The sequence below is a fragment of the Pinus tabuliformis genome, chromosome Q (genome assembly GCF_031772625.1).
Source record: "Pinus tabuliformis cultivar Carrire ecotype Pingquan chromosome Q, CPIR1, whole genome shotgun sequence".
Taxonomy (NCBI): Eukaryota; Viridiplantae; Streptophyta; class Pinopsida; order Pinales; family Pinaceae; genus Pinus; species Pinus tabuliformis.
In genome coordinates, this window is record NC_142296.1 from 51,812,689 (window position 1) to 51,839,155 (window position 26,467).

Consider the following 26,467-nt stretch of genomic DNA (forward strand, 5'->3'; position numbering starts at 1 on the left):
AACAGAAGTAGTGGCAGCCCAAAACAGTCAAAGTAAGATGGTCAAAACAGCAGTGAATGCTACAACATACTGCAGCCAGCCCTAACCAGTCAACACTGTCATAAATGTGCCCTCAAACAGTCAACGCAGACTTGTTCAGCTCTTCGGCTAGCCTAGGAGAGGCTGCCCACACAAGGCCGCAGTCAATGGAGGCAATATGCTGGTCAACGCAGGCCTAAACCACTTGCTGCACCTTCCTGCGTCCTTGCTGCCCTAACTGCGTCCTCCTCCAATGCTGCCCTAGTTGCGTCCTCTTTCCCATGTGAGACCTGCATCCTCCTTCCTTTGTATACCCAAGAAACAAGGAAGAGATGAGTTGAAATAATAACTTAACCTCTCCTCTATTTATATGCAACGCTGGGCAAGAGTGCCACACACTTAACTGCTGGCCGACCTTGACAATTTGCTAAGTAATTACAAATAAATCCATATCTCCATAAATACTTGTCGAAATCGGATGACCTTTAGATCAATCCTACACCTCTCGACAAGAGGAATCTAGGAAAAATATCAGCTGCCATGAATGAGGTGACCCACATGGAGTTTGGCCCTAGTTGCCAATTTTAACAAGATTTTACTCAGATAATTTCAGTGTTGCATAATAAATAAAACCCTCAATTGTTGCACTGGATTTCCCAAGTTGGGTTTTTTTTGGGGACTTTTGTCCAAAAACAAGTGCATCACTTGTTATGTGTGTGTGCTAGCATATTTCTCGATTTCCAGTTTATCTTCCGTAGAATTTAATTTGGTGAAAATTGCAATCGTGAATTATTCGGTGTTTGTGTGGGCAAATAAATTGTTAATTAATTTACATTTAGAAGAATAATTTCCAGTTGCTGCAATAATTTAAATTTTCACAAAGGAGCCAATACTAGTTACAGCTAACAATCAACTCGAAAATGGAATGTGGATACAAGGGAGAAATGGAAAATATAAAGTAAGGATTATCATGGACAACCAATATCAATCAGAGCCTCCCATTTGTGCCCCTCCTAGATAGTAAAAAGGAAGTCTTCAAGTGGGGTCACACTGGTCTAGGGGCAAGTCATAACCACCAATGTGAAGCATGGGATCAAGAACACAACCAAAAGTGGTAGATCATCCAAAAGTGGTTGCATAATAAATAAAACCCTCAGTTGTTACACCAGTTTTCCCGAGTTGGGTTTTTTGGGGGACTTTTGTCCAAAAATAAGTGTGTCAATTTTTACGTGCGCTAGCATCTTTCTCAGTTTCTAGTTTATCCTTCGTAGAATTTAATTTGGTAAAAATTGCAATCGTGAATTACTCGTTGTTTGTGTGGGCAAATAAATTGTTAATTAATTTACATATAGAGGAATAATTTCTAGTTGCTGCAATAGTTTAAATTTTCACAAAGGAATCAATACTAGTTACAGCTAACAATCAACCCAAAAATGGAATGTGGATACAAGGGAGAGATGGAAAATATAAAGTAAGGATTATCATGGACAACCAATATCAATCATAGCCTCCCATTTGTGCCCCTCCTAGACAGCAAAAAGGAAGGCTTCAAGTGGGGTCACACTGGTCTAGGGGCAAGTCATAACCACCAATGTGAAGCATGGGATCAAGAACACAACCAAAAGTGTAGATCATCCAATTCAACCTATGATCCATACTAGAATGACCTCAAATATTAAATGAAAGCACTTGATTACAAAAATGGTTAATGTACCTCATGTTTGATAACCCATCTTCATTAGACAAGTGGGCTAGATATAATAAAGCATTGACCAGAGCATGGATGGGAGGCATCTAACGCTAGCTATATGTAGATCATAAAAAGGCTATTGGCTGGCAAGATGAAATAACAAGAGTAAAATTTTCTCCTAGGGGTTGCCCACTTGCATGGGTAACAGGCCTCAATCTACCATGTCCAACCCAAGCTCAGCGGACACAAAGACAGCAACCAAAAAAACCCAACATGTGTGATTTGACTGAGCAAAACTTATTTTGGAGGGAGTTTTAGGATAGAAGTCTTTATAAATACATTTCTCCCCTCATTCTTTCTTATTGCATATATCTTAACTGCTATCCATTCTTTTTCCATCAAAGCTTCCCTTAGCCTAGTAAAGCCATTCTCGCCCTTTAAAGGTTGTGCTGATTGAAGATTCTAGGCATCAGCCCAAAAGGATATTAGATTACCATTCCCAATTTCCTAGAACAGTCTCTATCTACATTCTAACTATTTCTACACCGAAACCTGTGTTGTCCCATGAGAAAGAGCCCTTCAGGAAATCTGCCATCTGTGAGATAAAATAGGTGCCTTGATTTCCAAAATATTTTGCCCTAAAGATCATGCTCCAAAGTGCTTCAAGTTCTGTAAAGATTCTCCAAAACAAACATTGTGAAGGCTCTGGTTATAGTCCCTAACCTTCTTAAACCCCAGCCTCTAACCCTGATCACTTGGATATATGCATATAAATTTCTACGCTCCTTATTAAAGATAACAGCATTCTTAGTTCTCTAACAAATATTCCTATTTATGATTTTCCATTTATATAATTCTTGCGCACCCAATATTTCTTTGTTGTGTTACATTGTTATCACTCAAAACTATACTACTATTTGAAGATTTTAGAAAATACATTACCATTTCTCTTGTTAAGTAGGTAATATTTACTCAAAACAAATTGAGACAAAAATCCAGCATGGAAAACACTAGTCTAAGCATTATTTTCATGTTACATAAAAAGAAAATATCAAACAAAAACAAAAGCCACAACATTAGAGCCGTAGTATTAGAATAAATATATCAAAATTTAAACATGTGATAAGCATCCAATGATCCACATAACCTCTTTCCTACATAGACATAATTTCTTGATCTTTCCCCATAGGAATATGTACAATAGTAACTTGATGGAACTTACTTCATCAAGAAGAACCAAAGAGCGCCCAGTTGATTGTGCTCGAATACCCTTCAAAGCAATATGAAAGAAGTTAATATGTGATTATCAAAGTATAATGAAACAAAAAATAATAATCAATGCCAAACAAAGAGTAAATAAAAAAACACTACCACCCTCAATTCTTGATGCTTATTGCACCACACAATGTTAATATTGATAATATAATGGAAGCTATGTGATGTGATTTTAAAATAAACATACTCAAGGCCAAACGTTTGCACTTGTTTTATAAATACCACAGTATTTATCTTTCATATTTGAAGATGAATTTAATTAGAAATTGATGTCATAAAAAATGTGTTCAATTTAGGTATGTTCTATGCTAAAGCAATTTATTTCAATTTTCACAGTTAGCTTAATATCTTTTTCCAGATTAGCAATCGCATAAGCATTGAAGTAAATTGCAGCTAGAACATAAATATAAATCGCAGAAGACAAGCCAAGACAAGAGGACACAAGATGTGGCGCTAGCCAAGGACAAACCCCAATGTGGGGAAACCCTTCATCAATTCTTCTTATATCATCTTCAATAGTTTAGCAGAGAGAGATACTACATATACATCAGAAGTCAAAATTTTGACTTATCAAAATTAGAGCAGAGATCTTCTCTAAGAAGATGTCACATGAGGTAGTTGATCTGAACTTAGGTGAAGGCAGACTACTTCAACAGATCCTCTAAGGTGACTCCATCACCATACAACACCTCACTGTGCTTCACCTCATCATCGTCCTGCACCCATCACTATGTTGCATCCAGTCACTAAGTTGCTCTTGTCACTAAGATTCAACCAGTCATGGTTGTACCCATCATGGTGCACTATGCTGCACCACTCACAGTTGTACCCATACATGTTGATGTACATACTGCCTCCACTATGCTGCAATCATTACAGTTGTACCTATACATGGTGTTGTACATACTGTCATCATGTTGTTGCACTAACTGTCACCTACAGCCAACCAAAACAGCTTTTTCCCTTACCTTAAAACTGCCCACATCAAACTCGGCCTAGTTGTAGCATTTAACAACCCTCCACGCAGTCACTAAGAAATCCTTGCTATGATGCTCTGGCCTATGGCCCAGCACATAGCAACTCTGAAGTAAATGTCCTCAAAACAGTTACATAAACATCATTAACGCAGCAACACTCAAGAGAAGACTTCAACACTTTCCTTTATTGTATAACTATGGCTTATCAAATAGTCCTTAAGGCATGTCTATATCAGCTTCGTTTATCACACAGCGACCTACAGCAAACATGCATCTTAATGTTGTGATAAGACATTTCCTTGTTGCGTTATAGGGCTACCTTTGTTGCTTCATTGATAGTGGATGAATGCTCCCTTAGGACTGTGGATAACGGCTGCTTCGGGCAGCGTATTAGGACCTTCATTAGCAACATATTAAGGCTCCTTTTGGACTACATATAAGTATCTCTTGGATAGCGTATTGTTGAAGTTTCTAAGTCTACCAGTTAGAAACCCTCCATGCACTTTATCTTATTTATTCCTACCTACTTGTTCCATTACTCAACAAGTTATTTACAATGTAAATACTGAAAATAAACACTAGTGCATGCTCAACATATTACATATGAACAACTGAAGGAAACAGAAACAATCACACCAAATGACACCGTTATTTTTGGACCAATGTCCGCGGAAAAACCCAATGTGGGAAAACTGGTGTAGCTATCTGAGGGTTTTCTTATTAAGCAATATCAGAGTACAATCTGGGTGCCAAATCCGGCTTACCCAACAAAGAATTTCCTTAGCAGTAACACCTCTTAGTTTGAGACAAATTTCCCAGCTGAAACCCTAGATAAACCTTCCGGCAACTCCTCAGCACCAATCTGCCCCAAAAACCCCAGCGTTTGCCTTTCTGGACTGTGTCAGCCTCTCTCTGCCCAGTGTTGGCCCTGCATCACCCTGAATGGGTCTTCGTCAGCCTCAAGAGGCCCTGCGTCAGCCTTCCGACCCTCTGCATCAACAACGCTGGCCTCTCTGAAGCATTGTGCAGCTCCCGACTTCCTTTGTGTGGCCCTGCGTGAGCCCTGGCTGCTACTGCATCACTCTCTCTGGCTCCTGCGCTGCGCCCCCGGCACTATCTCTGCCTCTCTGTCTCTCTGTACTCAATGCCCCCTAGCTGCAACTTCGATCACTGATTCTATCTCTCTTAGCAAACCCCGCTCTAGAGAATAGAATGACTGATCACTCTGGTGCACTCTCCAAGTGACCCTCAAGTCTCCTCTTATACTTTTCTCGTTGACATATCAACGGCCGAGATTAAGTCCCTAATCGACGACTAAGACTAGATCTAGCTTGATCCATGTCTTTTGGACCATTCTAACATAGTTTTATATTAATCCACATTAATATTTTAATTTCCCTAAGTTTAGATTTAGGGACTCCATTAAAAATATTAATTATTTTAATATCTCCTAAACTGTTTAGAATCTGCCCAAACCCTTTCTGGGTATTGGAGATCTCATGTGCCCCAACCTCTCCACCAAATTTTGTGGCTAGAACACATCTGATGCTACCACAAATCAACACTCCCTCTTAGCAAGGACTGTGCTCTAGCAATACTCCTCACTGAGTATTACTCTGATCATCCAGCATCGGTCCCTGTGCTGATGCTAGGCTTGTTGCCCACCACCCTTTGCATTGCTGTATCTTGTACTGCCTCCCATGGTTCTGCCACTATGACTGTTGCATCTGTACGACAGGTCCCTCTGCATCCGTGTTGTTGTTGGTCCTTTCTCCCAACACTACATCTGCACTGCAACTCCTCTCATCATGTTGCATCGTGCTGCTCACTACTGCACTACAACTCAGTTACTGAGAAGTAAGTAACTGATCTCCCAACTCTGACCTCTCTGTTGGGCTAGAGACCCTCTTGATGCTGAAGCTCCCTCTGCCGCTGACAACTGCTACCTCTCTGACCTTTGCGCTGTCGCAACAACTCCATGCATCTTGCATCATTTCACATCTCTTTGTGCCATCCTGCACTGGTGCAACACTCCCATGCCTCTCGCACTACTGCAGCCTGCTAGCCTCGCGCTGTCTCGGGACTCTTACACTGTAGCTCTCTCTGCTACTCCATCCACATCTGTCTCTACTCACATCAGCCAGTCCTGCTACTCCTCTTTGGGGCTCCCATAGCAAGGTCTAATCCAAGAGGCTGGGTACCTCGAGGATCCTGCCCCTCATCACCTGTAGTTTGCCTGACTACAACTCAATGTCTCCCCACTTTCGCTCAAGTGGTGCGTATGCACTCATGGCACAGTCATCGTCTATCTCCACTTCCTTCTTTTCCCTTGTTGGCGCTACCTTAGTCTCGGAAGACTCTCCCTTACTCTTATTCCTTGGACACTGAGTCGCATAATGACCCAGCTCCCCACAATGGAAGCACTTGATCTTAGAGAGATCCTTCTTCTTCCGCTTTTCTTACTTTCCCTCAGATGCTAGGGCAACATCTTCCTCCTCTTTGACTTTGATCCCCTTACTGCTACTTCCTGCCTTTGACTGTCGTCTAATCTCTTCTTGGCAAAGAGCCACCCACATCTCATCCTAAGGTGGAAGTGTCCCTCTGCCTAGTATACTCTGGACAAATACCTCCCAATCTTCTGAAACTGCATTTAGGGTTGTCCTCACCATCAATTCCTGATCACACGTGGCTTCTATAGCAGTCAATTGATCTCTGATCTCATTCAGTCCTCTGAGGAAGGTGTCAATCGGTTCTCCCTTATTCATCTGATATTACCTCAACTGATTCTCTAGTAACATCCTTCTCTGCACAGAAGTATGTTGGTACAATTTCTTTAGGGCCTCCCACATCTCATATGTCATTTCCTCCTCAGCAATGTGTGGCACTACATGGTCCTTGACCCCGTCAAGGATGATGATCTTGGCCCTCGCCATTGCCTCCTCATGCCTGTCATTCTCAGCTAGGTCGATTGGCATAGCTATCGTCTTCAAGGTGAAGTGCTTGACACAATTTCTGTCAAGTACAGACAAGATTCTGGCCTTCCAGACTGCGAAGTTCGACGCTCCGTCTAGCCTGTCCTGGTCTCTTACTTCGTGTAGTGCCATGATGCTCTTCTACTTCCCTCCTGGAAGTTCTCGATCTAACTCCCTTTGGGTCTCGATTTCCCTCCTGGAGATCCTTTTGCCAATGTCGAGATGCCCCCTACTCTGATCATCTGTGCAACCGCACCACTGATCTGGGTTTCTCGGCTAGAAACCCTTGGTAGCAACTCCCTCCTCTTGGCCTTGCTCTGTCAGGTACTGTTCTGACTACAGTACCTCACCAACTCCACTCTGCAATGTTCCCACAACCTTCTAAACCCCAACAACCTGAAGGTGAGAGCTCCTAGGCTCTGCGCAATCCCGGCACCAGCAACCCGACCTCCTCAGCCAACTGTGTCAGCCCTCCTAGCTTCTGCATGAGGCTCCCTTTGCCTTCCTTAGCCTCTGCGTTGCCTCTTCCTGGCTCACCCTTGATGATGCAGGCACTGCGTCACCCTTCCCTTGTTGCTGCTCTACTAGAAACAGCTTCTGTCACCTCGCGATAGTTGTTTTCTGCTGCTATTGCTCCACTCAGCTGATGTCCTCAGTTCTCCTATGATCTGCAATCACCCTCTGATACCATGTTGAAGTTTCTAAGTCTACTAATTAGAAACCCTCCATGCACTTTATTTGATTTACTCCTACCTACTCGTTATGTTACTTAACAAGTTATTTACAATGTAAATACTGAAAATAAACACTAGTGCATGCTCAACATATTACAGATCAACAACTGAAGGAAACATAATGACACTGTTATTTTTGGACCAATGTCCCCGAAAAAACCCAATGTGGGAAAATTGGTGCAGCTATCTGAGGGTTTTGTTATTAAGAAATATCAGAGTACAATCTGGGTGCCAAATCCGGCTTACCCAACAGAGAATTTCCTTAGCAGTAATACCTCTCAATTTGAGACAAATGTCCCAGTTGAAACCCCGGATAAACCTTCTGGCAGCTCCTCAGCACCAATCTGCCCCAAAAACCCCAGCGTCTGCCTTTCTGGACTATGTCAACCTCTCTCTGCCCAGCGTTGGCCCTACGTCACCCTAAATGGGTCTGCATCAACCTTCTGGCTCTCTGCATCAGCAATGTTGGCCTCTCTAAAGAACTGCGCATCTCCCGGCTACCTCTGCGTGGCCCTGCGTGAGCCCTGACTGCTACTACATCACTCTCTCTAGCTCCTACGCTGCTCTCCCGGCACTATCTCTGCCTCTCTGTCTCTCTGTACACGATGCCCCTCAGTTGCAACTCCGATCACTGATTCTATCTCTCTTAGCAAACCCCGCTTTAGAGAATAGAATGATTGATCACTTTGGTGCACTCTCCAAGTGATCTGTTATCACCCCAAGAAACTCTCCTAGGTTGTATATTAGAGATGCTCGGGAACATTACAAACTCAACAAAAAGTTGGATGAACTGGTGGATGAATGAAGCAAATGCTGCATATTCAAGCCAAATAACCACTCCTACTATGCTTAACCCCAGACATGGGTGAACAGACTACAAGGCTTTAGACCACCAATTACTCACAGTTTTAAAGAAAATGTGATGATGGAGAACACTGATCACACCAGCAGATGCACAGGACCCTGTGATGGCCAGCTGCAACCAGTTAAAAGGTTTGTAAATCTGTTTTCTAATACACAGACAGGATGACAGCTCTCTGGCACTAAAAGAACAGAAACCTGCATACAAATTCAATGATACATGCTAAATCCTAACACAGAGGTGGGATGACAGCCCCTCTAATGCTAACATTAACAGCACATGAATAAATGCAAGACAGGCACAGCCTGGAACAAGAAGAAGAAGTGGACAGTGAGCAATTAACAACAAAAGAAGCTTGCATTAGCTGAAAATGAAGACCAGACGCTGCAGGTATCACAGCAGTTACAATCTCCAGAAGTTGAACCTTACAGCAAAATAACACTCATCCAACACTCATCAACCTATTACATTTGTCTTCTGGATATATATAGAGGTTGGTTTACAAAATATCTCTGCTACTAAGCGTGGAGGTGTCTTAATGAACCACCAACCACATTTACAATATGAAATGGGCCTTTGCTGCAAATCTCAGAGCTTTAATGGACAAAATGACCTTTTCTGCTGTTCTGTGGTCCTTCTCTGGCAGCTGGAATGAACAATGGATTAAATCCCATGCCTGATAAATGCTTTTCATTGCTCGAGGTCGTCCTTTTTCCTTCTCGGCCATGCTGTTGATTAATTGCAGTTGCTGAAGCTTTAATTGTGCAGGTACAGGGCAGCAGATCGTTGCTTTCTCCTCGGGAGCTCAAGATAGGTTACGGGCAAGAACAGAATGGTGGAAGCAAACTTGAATCGGAGGAATGAATCTTAGCCGTTGATCATACAAATCAACGGCGGAGATCAGACTATGGAGGCCATCGGGGGTAAACGATCGTCAGCCGTCGGATCATATGGATCAACGGTGGAGATCGCGCGGGAGGGGCTATCGGAAAACAGGGGAGCGGGGAGAGCATCGTGAGCCGTCGGATCATATAGATCAACGGCTACGATCACATCAGGAAGAGCTAATGGGAGCAATTGCGGGTAAATGAATTTGGGCCGTCGGATCATGGGCGGGAATGATCGGACGGTGATCGCACACAGAAGATGCACGACGCTTAAACGGCGGGAGAATGGCGGTATAGCGGGCGGGCGGTTTCCCTGCACCGCTTGTCGAGCAATGGTGGTTTCCGTATATGGAGGAGCGATGCAATAAGAAAGCGTCGCGTGGCAGGCTAATACCGCTGCCCCCGCGGGTTAACAAGCGCGCAGGTTGCGCAATCGGGGGGAGCGTCCACCATTGGATCTCCGATGGATGGTCAGATGAAAAGAAAGGAGCGCGAGGTTTAACACGCGGGTTGGGGCGGCAGGGGCCGTTAGATTTGATCACGGGAGATCAATGGCTCAGAATTAAAAGCGACAAGAAGGGCTATAAAGGTGCGAGGTCACACAATCAGGGTTTTATAACATGTAAACCCAGCACCCGGGAGCTAAACAAAAAATAGGTTTAAATGGGTTTTAAAGAAATAAAACAGAGATGAAGGGATATGAGAAAAATAAAAAGAATGCAGGGGGAAAGAAGAAATGGAGGCAGCGGGAGTTATAAGGGAATAATGCTTGTGAAAAGGGTAAGGGTAAAATGGACTGCCTTGAGCTCCTTTGCAATCAAAACCAGCACTATCAACCTGATTTTAACCTTTAAACACTGAAATTGCAGCAGAGCTAACATGACCCTCAGGCCTCCTCTTATACTTTTCTCGTTGACATATCAACAGCCGAGATTAAGTCCCTAATCGACGGCTAAGATTAGATCTGGCTTGATCCATGTCTTTTGGACCATTCGAACACAGTTTTATATTAATCCATATTAATATTTTAATTTCCCTAAGTTTAGACTTAGGGACTCCATTAAAAATATTAATTATTTTAATATCTCCTAAATTGTTTAGAATCTGCCCAAACCCTTTTTGGGTATTGGAGATCTCATGTGCCCCAACCTCTCCACCAAATTTCATGGCTAAAGCACATTTGATGCTACCACAAATCAACATGTATTAGGACCTTTCCTAACTGGGGATTAGGGCCTTCATTTAGGGCCTATATTAGTTGTGTATAGAAGCTCCTCTTAACTGCGTATTAGGGCCTAGTTGCTACGCAATAGGATCATTGTTTGGCTGTGAATAAGGGCTCAACAGACTGTGGATTAGGGCACCTTAGAACAACGTATAAGGGCCTCTTCAACAATGAATTAGGGCCACCCTTAACTGCGGATAGAGCTCCCTCCTTGACTACGTAGAGCCTTCTCTTTTGACTGTGCTTTGATCTCATAGAGAACAGCGGTTAGGGCATCTCTCTTTAGGTTAGCGTTTAGACTTCTTCTCTCCTCCATGACAACGTTAAGGTCTCTCTCAGAATGTGGATTAGGGCATGGCATATTCCCTTTGACTGCGTCTAGATATTCCTCCTTTGACTATGGCCAGACTGCTGCTAGGGCATCCTCCTTACTATGGCTAGGGCATCATAAGACTTAGGCCAGCGTTTACTCTTAGGATTTCTCTTCCCAACAAAACCCAAAGACAAGTGGAGAGGAAGAGATCACAAAAAGAGTGTGTGTAAATGACTTGCAAGCCACCCCTTTTTATACTAAACGTTGAGCACAAGTAGGGTTTATTTGGTTGTTGGCCGACCTTGACGAATTGTCTTATAACACAAATAAATTCATAACTCTATGAATACTTATCGAAATCGAATGATCTTTAGATCAATCCTATACCTCTCGATGAGAGGGATCCAAGAAAAATATCAGTTGCCATTAATATGATGACCCACATGGAGTTTGGCCCTAGTTGCCAATTTTAACAAAATGTGCATCAATTGGCCATAGAAATAGCAAGTACATCAGTCATCATTAACAAATACATGACCAAAATACCTTGTATTGTAAGATAGCAGTTCCTCTCTAAAGGTAATGCATCCCCTTAATTACATAATACACTGGAGACCAACAAGTTTTTATTCGTTACAAATCTTCAATGTTTAAAATTGCGTAGTTGTTGAATTTGAGGAACATGATGCTTTATTCCAAATCTAAGCTTGAGAGATGTACCAATGCCAGTTTTCCCTTGCTTGTTTTCCAATTTGGGTAATGTGATTATGCCATATATGTTCTACAAAGACAACCCAAGGCCAAGGTTTCCACAACTAAAGGGAATTGCCTTTCCAAAATTTATGTAAACACGTTAAATAATATTCTATATGTATGTTCAGGTGGGTTACCATTGAATGTCCACATAGGAATACATGGAATTGCACCTAGCTACAAGAGAATTTTGGTAGTGTTACCTAGAAGTTAGAACAACAAATCTCACACTTCTAGGGATAAAGTCAAAAAGCTCAAGTGCGAGACCCGCTGCACCTCAGAGGGATCCACTATCACATCATCAATTGTCTTCTCAATTTTGGTCAACTCTCCTCAAACTCAAAAGGGGGTACTCCCTACAAATCCTAAATATCTAATGGCCTAGTCACACCAAGTCAAAAGCTCTCCAAAGCTTCGACTTCACACTTCAATCAAATGATTTGATCAATTAGGGTTTAGATGGAAGATAGAATTCCTAGGTTTCTTAGAGCAATCAAGGTTACAGTTCAAAGGGAATGTCCCCATAAATCATAACTACAAGATTTCCTAGGAGAGTGGAACCCTAGCCAAACATTTTTTGTGATTTACAAACAAGGTATAAAGTGATGGAAAATGAAGGACCAATGTTGCTAGGTTTCTTAGAGTAATCAGGGTTAGACTTCAAAGGGAATGTCCCCATAAATCGTAACTACAAGATTTCCCAAGAGAGTGGAACCCTAGAAAAATGGTTTTTGTGATTTCCAAAAAAGCTATAAAATGATGCAAAATGAAGGGCCAATGCCTTATCAATCAATTTTTGGGCATATGGAGTCAAACAAACAGTAAGTCTTTGGAAGTGGACTTGTTGCACACGTTTTGTCATAGTTCCAAGGAAGCAGTTGTACCATTTTTTTTTTGAAGTCAGAAACATCAACTAGCATCTTATTATGTCATTGTAAACCCATTTTGCAAATTTGTAATGTAAATGATGCTAGTACAACCGTTAATTATGTAACAACCTAGGTAAGCCTATGATTTTGGCGACAAATTTCATCCTAGGAGGTTTTTCGTCTCACTGATTATCTGTGTTTCTAAACACAGATGATCGGCAAAGTTTTTCCCTCCAGCCTCACCCCAAAGCTAGGGTGGAATTTATTGTCGAAGTCTTAGGTGAGTCCTAGTGTTTTAGTCGAGTCTTTTGTAAAAGTGATTTGGGAATAATTTAAGCTATTTGGCTAAATTATTTTATTACAAATCACTTGGTCTACTAGATCATATTGTGTCGCAGAATTGGGTAAGTTTTATGAGGGTCTATAGCGAATGGGTATTCCCCCTTTGAGGGTTGAATTTGTAAAATCTTATGTAAAAATTATTTTAGTGCATGGTCCCTCATACTTAGACACCATGGCTAAAAATTTGAGGATAGAAAAAATTTTCTCTCATAAGTCAATTAATTAATTTTTCTGGCAAAAATAAAATAAAATCCTAAGCCAGAAAATTAATTAATTTAGAATCAAAATTAAAATGTTAGAGAAATTAATTTCTCCAAGTGGAAAAATTTGTGGGTCTAAAAGAAGTTAATTTTTGAAGGTCCCCCACCAAGGGAACATTGGAAATTTCAAGAAAAATTGGACCCTTGGACCTTGGTGGTTAAGTCAAAGTCAAATTTTTGAGGGAATTAGTTCAAAATAATTATTTTGGACTAATAAAAAATGGGTTTTATGAAAAATTCGAAAATTCCTCAAAAATAATTATTTTCAACAGTGGAGATTAAAAGATGATCAAATATTTATCAACAGTCGAGATTATTTTGACAGGGATCAAGCCAACTAGCCATTATTTTCCACTTGGAGGATTTATCTATAAATTAGAGGCCATTTTGCTTCTCAAGTCATGATGAAAGCTCTGACTCTAGTCTATGTAATTTTGTAATGTTGGTTTTGTTCCACTGATCTGCTGGGAACATTTGAAATATCATAATAAAAGACTTTGGGGTTCAGTTCATGGTGTTTTTTGTCCGATGATTTGTGGTATGTGCTGGGTATGTGTTTTCCTATATTGTGCTTAAAATTTTAAAGTTTGTTTATTCATTAGATGGTGATAAAAACATTTTATTGGTAGATTTTGGGTTTATCGTAGGTGATCTGATTCGCCATATGTCTAACAAACTTTCTTGAAGAAAATATAGAATTTGCAAGGTCCCCGGCCCTTGGGCTCCAAGTTCACAAACTTTGGAGGAGAGCCGACCTTGTTTGGGCTCCAAGAATTTTGTTTGGTTTTCTTACTTTGCTAAGGTTGTGGGCAATACCATAACTTTTGAAACACATATAATCTATGGTCATTATTCATCATTTAAAAAATTATTTACTCAAAAATATTTATTTCCAAGCATTGTATATTTGTATATAACTTGTAAATTATTTTTGTAGAATAATTTTTGTAAATAAAATTTTCTAACCCTTGTTTTGCAACTATTTGGGTTTGGGGTTTTATTTTAAATTTTATGTTTTGGGGTTTTTAGCATACTTGTAAATATTCTTTAGATTTATTTTATTTTGTAAATAATTTTTAGATTTCAAAATTGTAAATATTTATTTTATTTAAGTTTTAATTTTTTAATTAGATTTAACTTTTAATTTGAAATTCAAATTTTACTTGTAAAGTTTTTATCCCACATTCAAAATTTGAAAATAGTTTCTCTAATTTGTATCTATATATACTAACCTTTCACCATGCATTTTCTATTATGCAAATAATTTCACTAACCCTTTGCATTTCATTTTTTTCTTGTATATAATTTCTTGGGGTTTTTTTTCTTTATTGGGATTTTTTGGGAAAAAATTTGTTTTATTTTAACGGTGAAATCTCTCAAGAGATCAAACAAAGGAGTAAGCTTCCAAAGTTTCCAACCCTTAAAAACCCCAGACACCCAGGGTTATTGAGCCCATTTTCGCAAGTTGCTTACTTTCAAATTGGGGAAGAAAACCTTTCAAGGTGATCCTCACCATATCATTCTCTGAAATAATCACACCAACAACAGCAAGTTCATCTTTGACCTAAGAAAATCTCGTCAGATACGAAGTCACTCCTTCACCATATATCATCTTGGTCGACTTCAACTTATCCTCCAATACCAGTACCTAGTTCTCGTTCTTATTCTAGAACAAATTTTGAAAATCCATCCACATCTCATGTGCAATGTTCTTCCCGGACAAATGAGGTATTAGGGGATCCTTCACACCATCAAGGATGATCAATCTCGCCTTCGTATCCAAATCCTCTTATATTTCCATCTCCTTAGGGTCGGTTGGCTTCTTGATCCCTTTATCAGAGAACTTTCAGATACTGTTGACCTACAATACCAACTTGATCCTTTCCTTCCAAGGACTATAGTTGGACAACCCTTCCAACCTGTCCTCATACCAGAGACCAGCCTGCAACTTCGACATTGTAGTGAACCCTTCACCTACAATGTGACCAACTCCCTCTTAAGTTGTTCATTGTGCACACTTTGATTCATTGTCTTCCAAAGTAGCTCAGACACGCTCTAATACCATGTTGAATTTCCACGATCTTGGGTTTAGGATAGAATCTTAGAATCTCTGACGCTACCAAACCAAGAATCTCAACAAAACTACTTTGCACAGTAGAACAATATAAAGCAGTAAATCACACATGCACAAGTATAAACAATCTTTTACAAAATATTGTACAAATATGTACAACAACCCAATCTTCATTATATTAAACCAACTGAATAATACAATAGTCTAGGGCTCCCATACAAGGGATACAAGATACAATGACAATCTCGTTGCAGTCTCTATGTCGTATCTTGTCCTATCAGTCCTTCACTCCCATTCTGCTCTCTAGCTACCCCTTAGTCCATCAAAGGACAACACATAGAGTCTCTAGGAGGGCTACCACCTATCAGTGTTGCATGTTGCTTTTGATATAATGAACACAAGCTTTATCCAATCTACTCTTCTAGGTTGGCCAACACCTGAGCTCCAATATGCTAATCTAGTAGCCTTTTTCGTCCATCAATACACATTAGGCTCCACACTTCACCCAACCTTCAGTTGTCAAGCTATCGTTATGACTGCTTGTCAAGGGCTACTTTGGGCCATCAACACGCTGCCCTCCATCAGTCCAATGATGCCCAATACAATCACTATAGGATCTGCTCCTCGTTGAGGTCTACAACCACCTAAGTCAACCTCAATGCATGGCTCCCATGTGAAAATTCCTTAAACCTGGGAATTCCTGCTGCAGCACTGATGATATTTCTCCTACTTGTTAGATTTACATAAACAAGTTATTTGTAGTTTCCTACAGCAAACATCGAAATACATACATTGCAACGTACACCAATTAAATTATATGCCGAAACAAGAAACTGATCAATAGAGAAAGATATACACAAATGACACAATTGTTTTTGGACAAACGTCCCCAAAAAAACCCAATGCAGGAAAACTAGTGTAGCAACTCTGAGGGTTTTTATTATTATGCAGTAGCTTTCTGAATACAACTCTGAATGTCCTCCCGACAATCCAGTTACAGAGAAATACAACTAGCAAAAGAAATTTGTGAGATAAACTCACTTTACCCAGAAAGTCTTAGCTGATCCGGCAGCTGAACCAACGTGTCCCCGACTATTTCTGCATTGCCCCTGCGTGGGCCCTGTGTCAGCCTCAAAGGCTCTGCGTCAGCTCTGCGCTAGGTCGATTTTCTCTCCCGGAGCTCTAACGTCAACCCTCTCGGATCAGAACGTCAAACCCTAGCAAATTTTCGAACTTCTGCTTGGAGGATTGCGCTACCTCTGCGTGAGCCCTTCTGGCTCAACGTCAACCCCTCCTGGGTACTGCGTTGCCTCCTTCTGGTGTCTCTCTACCTCTTTGCTATGTATCTTGGCTCAGGATAAGACTCTCAAACCAAACTATCCTTGCCCCTCACTATAACAACTCACTATCGAAATTTTCCCGGCAACTTCTCTGCTTCAGAAAATCGAACTTTTGAACTCACTATACGTGTCTTTCCAAATGACCCTCAATCCTCCTTAAATAATCACCTCGTTGACATTCAACGACCCATATTAGAAGCTAATCAATGTCTAAGATCATTTCTGCTTGATCCTCGTCTTCTTCTATAACTTACACCCACAGTTAGATTAATACCCATTAATTATTTTAATTTCCTAAGTTTAGACTTAGGGTCCCATTAATAATAATAATTATTTTAATAAAATTATTTCTGGGCGGAATTTCCCAAAAAGCTTTCTGGGTTCTTTGAAATAAATGTGCCCAAGCCTCCCTGCAAACTTAGAGACTTAGAGCACATCTGCTGCTACCAAAAATCAACATCCCACAGAGTGTCACTTTGTTCACACTTGGACACCATCCAACTAGCACCAAACTCAACACAAACACATCATTAACATACATACCTCATGTCATCAAAGGCTGGTGTATTCACTGTAGACCTGGTACACCTGGTTAGGGTTGTTGGCAAGCTACTACAGCTCCTTTCCTTCACTTCCAGGCCTCCTTCAAGGCTATGGCTTCCCTCCAAATAAATCAGACCACCTTCTGCTGTAGATCTGGGCTATAAACAGCCCTCAAACAAGCCTCCTACCACACTTGTACTAGGTCTTATGCCTCGGCCCTCCTGTGCAATCAACAACAGCCTTATGGCCCACCTATACATGCTATATTATGCCTACGACTCATCTAAAACCCACAGCAAGGTCTGTGTGTTAATTTAGGGTAGCATCGGATGTGATCTAGGCCTCAAATTTTGCAGGGAGGCTTGGGCACATGCATTCTAAGTAACCCAGAAACCATTTTGGGAAATTCCACCTAGACACAATTTTATTAAAATAATTAATATTTTTTAATGGGTCCTATTGACCACTAGAGTGGCACTTGATGATTATATGAAGACTCCATGCCCAAGGATGATCCAGAGGACACTTGCACCATCATATATCATCAGTCAACGAAGTTTTTTAACTCTACTTCTATCTTCTCATCATCTTTCTTGTACCCAGATTCCACACCTTACGCAGAATTGTAATAAGTGATACTAGTAATGATGAGTTTTGAGTTTGTAACAAGCCTAAGATGTTGGGACTCAATCAGCGAACGAGTACACCTTGGAGTGTTTTTTTTATCTGGTTCATGATCCCTTCCTTTTCAGAGGCGGATAATTTTCTAGGTTTTTTCACTCACGTTTTACCCCAAAGCCTGAGTGACGGTTTGAAGGTTGATCCCCTGACACATCTTAGTGTCTAGAATCGATGTATATTACCATACTAGATCACACAAAAAAATTCGTGGAATTTGGTTAGGTCTAGGTAGTCATTTTTTAATTTTTTAGATCTCCCGCAGGTCAAAAATTGCAAATAAAACTTTATTTAAATTGTAATAAGTATAGTCTAGAGAAGTTGTATGGAGTATGAGTAATCAAATTTACACCTCTCACCCTCAACTTTCTACTATGACACAATTTGAGAGGTTAATAATGTGTTTTGAACCCTCAAAACCCACTTTTCCTAAATTTAGTGGGAAATTTGGCAATTAATTAAGCCAGAAATTAAATAAATGGAAAAAAATAAATATCCACACATGCTAAATGTTGTGGAAATGAAGTGGAAAATTATGGGGGAGTTAAAGTGAAGTCCCAAGGTGATGTGGACTCCTAAAATCAAGGAAAGAACATGTGCTCAAATAAAATCGAATTTCTGGCATTAAATGAAAAAATTGCTTGGACATTCGAATTTGTGAAGTTAATGCACATTTGGGAGGATTTGGGAGAATATTTGGTGGAGATTTTTGTGGGAAATTGTCCTCACATGGGTTACCACCCATATACACTTGCCATTCCACCATAAAATTCGAATTTGGCACATAAGGGAAGAAGAAAATGATGTCCACTTGCCAGAATTCGATTTTTACACTTAGCATTGGAGCTCCATTCAACAAATTCAAATTTCTCTTTGGGATTGTCACCTCATGCCACTTGTTTAATCACTTCTACATTGAGATTGGCTCCAATGCCATTTGTCATTATCATTCTTCATTGGGATTTGCTCCCAACTTTCTATATAATAGAACCATGGGCTCTCACATTGTAATAAGATTGTTACTAGCTATTGTGCTTGCTGAAGCGTTGCTGCCTTGTACACTTTCAAAAATATCAATAAAGACTTTGGGGTTTCATTCATGAGGTGTTCCTCCTTTTCGAGTGTGATGAATTGTTGAGCATTGGTATAATTCCTTTTACTCATGCTTTGATCTAATTTGCTTCCATATGCTCTTGTAGATTTGTTAATGTAGAGCTATCTTCCATTGACATTTGATTTAGAAGTATGTTCTAGGTATAAAATGCTCTAGTTGGTTTTAAATAAATCTCTACAATTTCTTATCATTGTTTATTGCTAAATCTAAATGGAACTAATTCTTGATTGAAATTTTGTAGAGGGAACATCTTGTTGGGATTACAGAATCAAGCGTGAGGGGAAGTCTTTGGAGAGACCAACCCACTCTTGATACATTCTTAAAGGAGCTTTCATTTGTTCTTTGAACCTTCATAGTCTTATCTTACAAAGTGGTTTTGCAGGGATTTCGGCACATAGCTTGTACACAAGCCGAGAATTTCTAAACTAAATCTCTTTTAAAAAAACATTGTACTTCATTTCTTTCATTTGCTATCTAAGAGCTTGAAGATGGCTAAGCAAAAACAAGAGTTTACTCTCACTCTTTAGCTTAGCCTTTTGTAAATTATAATTGTACATATACATTTTATCTTGTTGATTTTTCCATTAATACTTAACTTATTTTACAGCCATTGTTTGGATTGTTTGCTAACTCTTGTGTGGCAGATTTTGAAGAGCAACTTCCCGCAACATCTAATAAGTGTTTGCAGGACCTTTGGCAAGTGTTGGGGGTTCGATTTCCAAGGATGTCGTGAGCCCTTTTGAGTGTTATTTTGGCCAAGTCGAGTTCACTAGAAGGTTGCCCATTTTCCTCTTTAAGCCGTGGGCATTTGGAGGAAACTCACACCTTGTTTCCCTTGCATAAGTTTTGTGAGATCTTGTCACTACTTTCTCAAGAAAGGAGGTCTAGTGTCCAAGTTTCAAGCAATTATTGTGAGGACTCTCATTGAAGTATAATTGAGAACTTTGAAGGGCCCTCTTCTCATTGTAATATTAATAAAAGATCTAACTCGCTTGTGGGAGCCTGGGATTTCTCCCATGTTATCCTATCTCCCCATTTAGAGGGAGGCTCTCTTGGGTGGATTGACATTTGCATGGTTTAAGCTTTCATAATTCATTCACTTACATGCATGCTTTAATTGGGAATTAACACAACTTCACTATCACATTTCATTAAGTTAAAGTTTGTTACAATTTCATTTGAGATTTGCATTATCTATCTCATTGTTGCTTGAAGCTACAAGCCTACACTTTGCTTTGGGCAATTCATCCTTGACATGCAAGAATTTTATATTCTTAACAAACTTTGATTCGTTTCCATTTACATTCGTAAATTGTTTCATGAGCACTTGAATACATGCTTCAATTTTATGCTACATTGTTATCTTGAATATTGGAGCAATTTATCGTCATTGTCTATTTGAAACAGATTTTACTTTCAAGCAAATTACTTGTATCATTTTAATTCATTGATGAAACACATGCAAATTCCTCCAGTTGAAGTTATAATTGCAACTTATGTTGAACATTATTTCATTCTCAAGCATTGCAAATCAATCTCTTTGAAGCATTTGCATGTATCATTATTTTTATTTGGGGAATTAACACAATTTGCATTTCATCCAGGCATTTTAGTGTAGGAAGGCCCCAAGTCTCATTAAAATTTTACCTCCAACATAAGTTGGTTGAAGTAACATCTTAGGGATCCTTTACTCCTCTATTGACTCCTCACTGTGAGATCCATTGGGCGAGAGTGAGGTCTGAGGATTGAAGAGTTAAATTGCAATCTTGTTGTAGAGCTAATTAATAAAATTAACCAATAGCACTTTCCATTACATTTACTTTACTTGTCTCTTGAAGGTTTGAGTTTTCATATGCAAAGTCTATTCCAAAAGCAAGTATTGTAATCATTTCAAACAAGTGTTTTCTTTTCATGTTTCGAGTCTAATTGCATATTGATGTCTTGGTTTAGCACTTCCTTTCTTTTACATTTCCAAGTTAATTACTAATTTTTGTGTTTTGGCAAGATATGTTTCATATGTTTTGATTTATAAAGTTGATTATCTCAAAAGCATTTTGTATCTTACATATCTTGTGCTAACAATTCTTATTTACATTTCAGGGTGAATTTGTTTTCTCTTTTGAGAACATTGCATTTTACTTTGAACAAATATATCTTTAAATTGTTGAGTGAATTCCTTGTAAGGCATTGGTTTTATGGTTTTTAATCATATTAATGATTGGCATTGTTATTTCAAGTTGTTCACTTCATATTTGCTCATAAATCTTTAAAAGTAATCCATTTTCACTATAACACTCTCCTAGAAACTCACATCTTTTAACTTAACTTTTCATTAGGGACCACCCCCCTTTAGCTAACCTAGGAGATAGCTCAAACGGAGAGAGTCGGGATTAGTGTGACAGCCCCTTCTCTGAGTTCCCTGCCATCAACCACACCTTGTGGGGTTGAAGGTTTTTCTCACTGACTTGTAGGGAGGTGTAGGCGGCATGGTCAATAGGTCCGTAAGCCTAAACTTAGGAAAATTAAAATATTAATGGGCATTAATCTAATTGTGGGTGTAACTTCTAAAAAAAGGCGGAGATCAAGTCAAAACGATCTAAGCCTTTGATTAGGAGTTAATCTAGGTCGGTGTTTGTCCAATAGAAAGATATAAGAAGGGGCATGAGGGTCATTTGGAAAATACACCGAGAGATCAAGAGATCGAATTTCTGAAGTGAGAAGTTCTCAGGAGGAAATTCTGATCAAGGAGATTTCTTGCAGTTGAGGGGCAAGGATAGTTGGATTGGAGTATCTTCTTTGGGACATCGAATACTCAGCGAAGAGGCAGAGAAGCACCAGTGGAGGCAGCAAAGACCCAGGAAGGATTGACACTAGGCCAAGAGGGCCCACGCAGTGCTTGACGCAGAGCCAGAAGGGCCAGCGCAGAGGCAGAGCTATCTTCCAGCAGAAGTTTGAAATTTGTCAGGGAGCTGCTGGATCAGCCGGGAGGGTTGACGTTAAAGCTCTAGGAGGCAAGGAGACCCAACACAGAGCTGACGCAGAGCCTCAGAGAGCTCCACGCAGGCCCACACAGTTACTGCGAAGGGGCAGCGCAGTTGTAGCCGGGGACAGTCAGTTCAGCTATCGGATCAGTTGGGATTTGACGGGTGGAGTGAGGTAATCTTGCTAAGTTTTCTGCCAGTGCCTTTTTCTCTATAACTGGATTGCCGAAAGGGCATCCAGAGTTGTATTCAGAACCACTGCTTAATAATAATAAACCCTCAGAACTGCTGCATCAGTTTTCCCGAATTGGGTTTTTCCGAGGACATTTGTCCAAAAATAACAGTCTCCATTGTGTTGTATTTTCTTTCTTGCTCAATCTCTTGTTTCCAAATAATATTTAATTAACTGAAGGTTGTAGTGTATGTATTATGATATTTGCCGTAGGAAACAACAAGTAATTTTTTGAAAGGAATTTAACAAATAGGAGTAATATCATCAGTTGTTGCAGTAGGGGTTCCTGTTGAGGAATTTTCACATGGTATCAGAGCTATAGGTGAAGCAAGAAGTGTAGATCCAGTAGATCCAGAGCTGAGTAGAAGAAGGCAGTTCGAAAAAACTGCAGGAGGCATCAATTCGAGACCCCAGAGGGCTAACGCGGTTCCAAGCCGGGAGGACAGATTTTTCGAGGCAATCTCTCTCCAAGTGAGTCGACGGAGAGAAGGACTTCCAATTCGAATTTTTGTCGGGGCAGAGGGAGCAGCACTAAAGCCTCAGCATGAGAAAGTTGGTGGGACACAGTCTTTTTTGCAGGTTGTTTTGTTGGGCAGAAAGACGTCAGAAGAGAAGGAAGAAGCACATTGATGGCACTTTTCCTTGGTAAGACTTCCCACCAAGAAGTCTGTTTTCTTATTGGCTGAGCAGCAGCAGTAAGAACCAAAGAGGAGATTTTCGACATTTTTCAGTGGCAGAGATGGCAACTAGTGGATTGAGGGATCAGGATAGATTGGACGGAGCATCCAACTATGTCATCTGGAAGGCAAGGATGCCATTCCTTCTAGATGAGCATGATCTCAAGACATATGTCGACAGCGTGTTGGTTATGCCTGCAGATGCAGATTCGTTGGAGGAGTACAGAGTTGAGATAGTGAAAGCCAAGAGGATGATCCTGGATGGAGTCAAGGATCATGTGGTGTGTCACGTTGCTAGCAGAGCAACTGCTAAGGAGATGTGGGATGCCTTGGCCATGTTATATCAGGGATCTTCCGAGCAGCAGAAGATGTACTTGGAGCAAAAGCTGAGATTTGCTAAGATGCAGAAGGGAGAGCGTGTGGATCCATTCCTCACGAAGCTAAAGGAAACCCGTGATGAGTTGTCTGCTGCGGGGCATACACCTCAGGATTCAAAGTTGGTTAGAATGGCCCTCAATTTTGTCTCAGATGAGTGGAAATTCTTTGTCCAGAGTATCCTGGGCAGAGCAGCATTGCCGAATTAGGATGAGATGTGGACACTCTAAAACAAGAGGCGCTGAGGAGATACTTAGTCAAGGTCAAACTTGACAAAAGCAACAACAGTAGTAGTGGGTCGAAGCCCAAGGAGGAGGATGATAATGCAACCCTTGCATCCAAGAGAGAGCAGGGGCAACAGAGACAAAAGAAGGACATCTCCAAGGTGAAGTGTTTCAGATGTGGCGAGATGGGCCACTATGCATCCTAGTGTCCTTTGAAGAAAAAGGACAAGGATGAGAACCACGATCCTAAGGTTGCAACCACGAAGATCAAAGAGGAGTTCGCCATGACAGCGGAGATACCTCTAGGAGGGAGGTGGGCCCAAGAACTATACAAAATCTCCTGATCCTATACAAGACAAAGGGACCAAGGACTTAGCCCAAAAGGACGGTTATGGTTGACCATCACAAGGTCTAGGACACCTAATACAATGACTCACATGGTTGTTACAAGGCTTTTGACTTGTGACCTTGGGCTTACAATGGTGATAAATTCACTATGAAAATGTATGTGTACCCCTACTGATATGAGGGGTAATAGGGCACCATACATGCATATGAGCTTGTTTAGTAGACAACATATTTCCGACATACTTCATGGTATTGGAGATGACAAACCTCAGGAAAATTTGATATTGATCAGTACCATGTTAGTAGCATAGGTTTCCTGAGCCTCTGGTGATGGTCTTTGTAAAAGATAAAGATAAGCTTCCATCTTACATTTGTTGAAAAATCTATGGCAACTAGATTAGGGTGATTTCTCTTATCTTTGATAACTACTTGTGATGTTCTTTTACTTGAACTTGATTTACTTGTAAATAGCTTCTTCTTTGATTATTATTATAGTTTTCCTATCATCAAACAGCTCCGAAACTATGAAGATCAATGGAACAAGTGGACACAAGATATAGGCTACTAGCCAAGGCCAAAATCTCTCCTTTGAGAGGAAAACCCACAAGAATTCTTCTCTTCTTATAGAATCTTCAAATGACAAATTCCAAGACCTATCAGACCCAAGACAAAGACCCCTCCAAGATCAAGTCAACCTCTCCTTTGATGAGCTTATCCTTCACAAAGTCAACCCAAGTCAAACTTCTCCAAAACTGTGGCAACTTCTCTTTTGATCACAAGTTCAGACCTGCAACTTTTTGACTGCAATTTTCGGCCTTACTACAGAAACCCTCGCTCGCACATGTGGGAGTAATGTGGCAAAATAGGTCTCTTTTCCCTTCGCTGAATTTTCTCTCTTCCTCCTTTGTAACTCAGCTTCCAAACTTTATCTTTTGAACCCAAATTTTAACCCTTTTCTGATGACTGCAATTTCGGTCTAGCTGCAATAGAATGATGCCCTAATTCTCGCACGTGCGAAGGATAGAGGCCCAAAACAGATTTTAGAGATTTGATTTTCTTCCTTTAACTTCGCTTCCCTTTCAGCCTTCTTTCTCCTTGTGATCGAACTTCTTCTTGCTTAATCGAAGGTCTTGAATGATCCCTCAAATGAGGTTGAGTGTCTCTTATATATAGGCTTCTAGGGAGCCCTAATGATGCCAACTTCATCATTGAAGGCCAACTTGTCTTCTTGTAGACCAACTTGGTCTTGGACGGAGACGTTTGACTCTTTGACTTACAATAAATTATTTTTATATGATACAAAATACCCAATAGGGTCTTTTACATATGACAATGACACGTTTGACTTTTTGACTCTCTGACAAAACCCTAGAAGCACACAACAGGCGCTGAATCTAAAACAAATTTGACCTAGAGCATGAAAGACATGCTATAAAAATAATAATAATAAATTTTCTCTCTTTACATCAAATACATAAAATGAAGATTACATAAGACATTATGAAGACCAAACCTAGATACATATTTCAACAACATTCACATGGGTGAATCAAACCAGTGACATGTAAAACAGGATTAAGTGAATCTTCTTGGAAATATGTGTGTCATAAAATTGTATGGCAGTCCCCTTTTGGTACACTATTAACTTCAACTTCAAAAGGATGCTTATGTTTGAGCCAAACTGTAAAAGAGTGGCATCAACCAAGGTTTATGTTTAAGCCAAATTGTTAAACAGTTGAACCAACACCCATGACTTACAATAAATTATTTTTATATGATACAAAATGCCCAATAGGGTCTTTTACATATGACAATGACATGTTTGACTTTTTGACTCTCTGACAAAACCCTAGAAGCACACAACGGGCGCTGAATCTAAAACAAATTTGACCTAGAGGATGAAAGACATGCTATAAAAATAATAATAATAAATTTTCTTTCTTTTTACATCAAATACATAAAATGAAGATTACATAAGACATTATGAAGACCAAACCTAGATACATATTTCAACAACATTCACATGGGTGAATCAAACCAGTGACATGTAAAACAGGATTAAGTGAATCTTCTTGGAAATATCTATGTCATAAAATTGTATGGTAGTCCCCTTTTGGTACACTATTAACTTCAACTTCAAAAGGATGCTTATGTTTGAGCCGAACTGTAAAAGAGTGGGATCAACCTAGGTTTATGTTTAAGCCAAATCGTTAAGCAGTTAAACCAACACCCATGCCTGTGTGGTCTAGCAGCAAGCAGTGAGGTGATCAGGGTTGTACTAATGTGGAGACCTGGATTCAAACCCCCTCAAGTGGGTGTGGATGAGGCCAGGTGCAATTCCTGAGTGACTTTGATGGCACAGATACACCCCTCATAGCATGACAGTTTACCAAGGCGAGTTTATAAGACATTTCTCAAAATACAAAAAACAAAAGAGTGGAACCAACCTTAATCTGCTGCAAATGACCTGAAAATGTTGAAAGAGACTGACTTAATGACTGTTCATCACCTATATCTGCAAAAACTGAGTCAAAAAATGGTATTTTCACTGGTTCCGCTGCTAGCAAATAAAGTCCTGTCAATGGAACAATCATAAAGATCATCAGAAATGCGACTCTTGCAAATTCCAATATATTAAAAACTATAAAAATGCAGCTTCAATGGATGAACGAATACATCAAAAATTAAGAACAGCCTAGCTATT

At 40.0% G+C, this 26,467-nt stretch overlaps 1 protein-coding gene across 3 annotated transcripts in view; it reads right to left on the reverse strand.

The window, feature by feature from the left end:
* Positions 1–26,467, reverse strand: part of LOC149218261 (uncharacterized) — a 505,532-nt gene that overhangs the window by 259,443 nt on the left and 219,622 nt on the right. For 2 of the 3 annotated variants that reach the window (XM_089383872.1, XM_089383870.1), the window contains 2 exons: positions 26,211–26,338; positions 2,931–2,978 (listed from right to left, as the gene is read on the reverse strand). In XM_089383872.1, coding sequence (XP_089239998.1) covers positions 2,931–2,978; positions 26,211–26,338 — 176 coding nt within the window. The remainder of the gene's footprint in view (positions 1–2,930; positions 2,979–26,210; positions 26,339–26,467) is intronic. The other variant, XM_089383871.1, reaches the window with a different exon arrangement.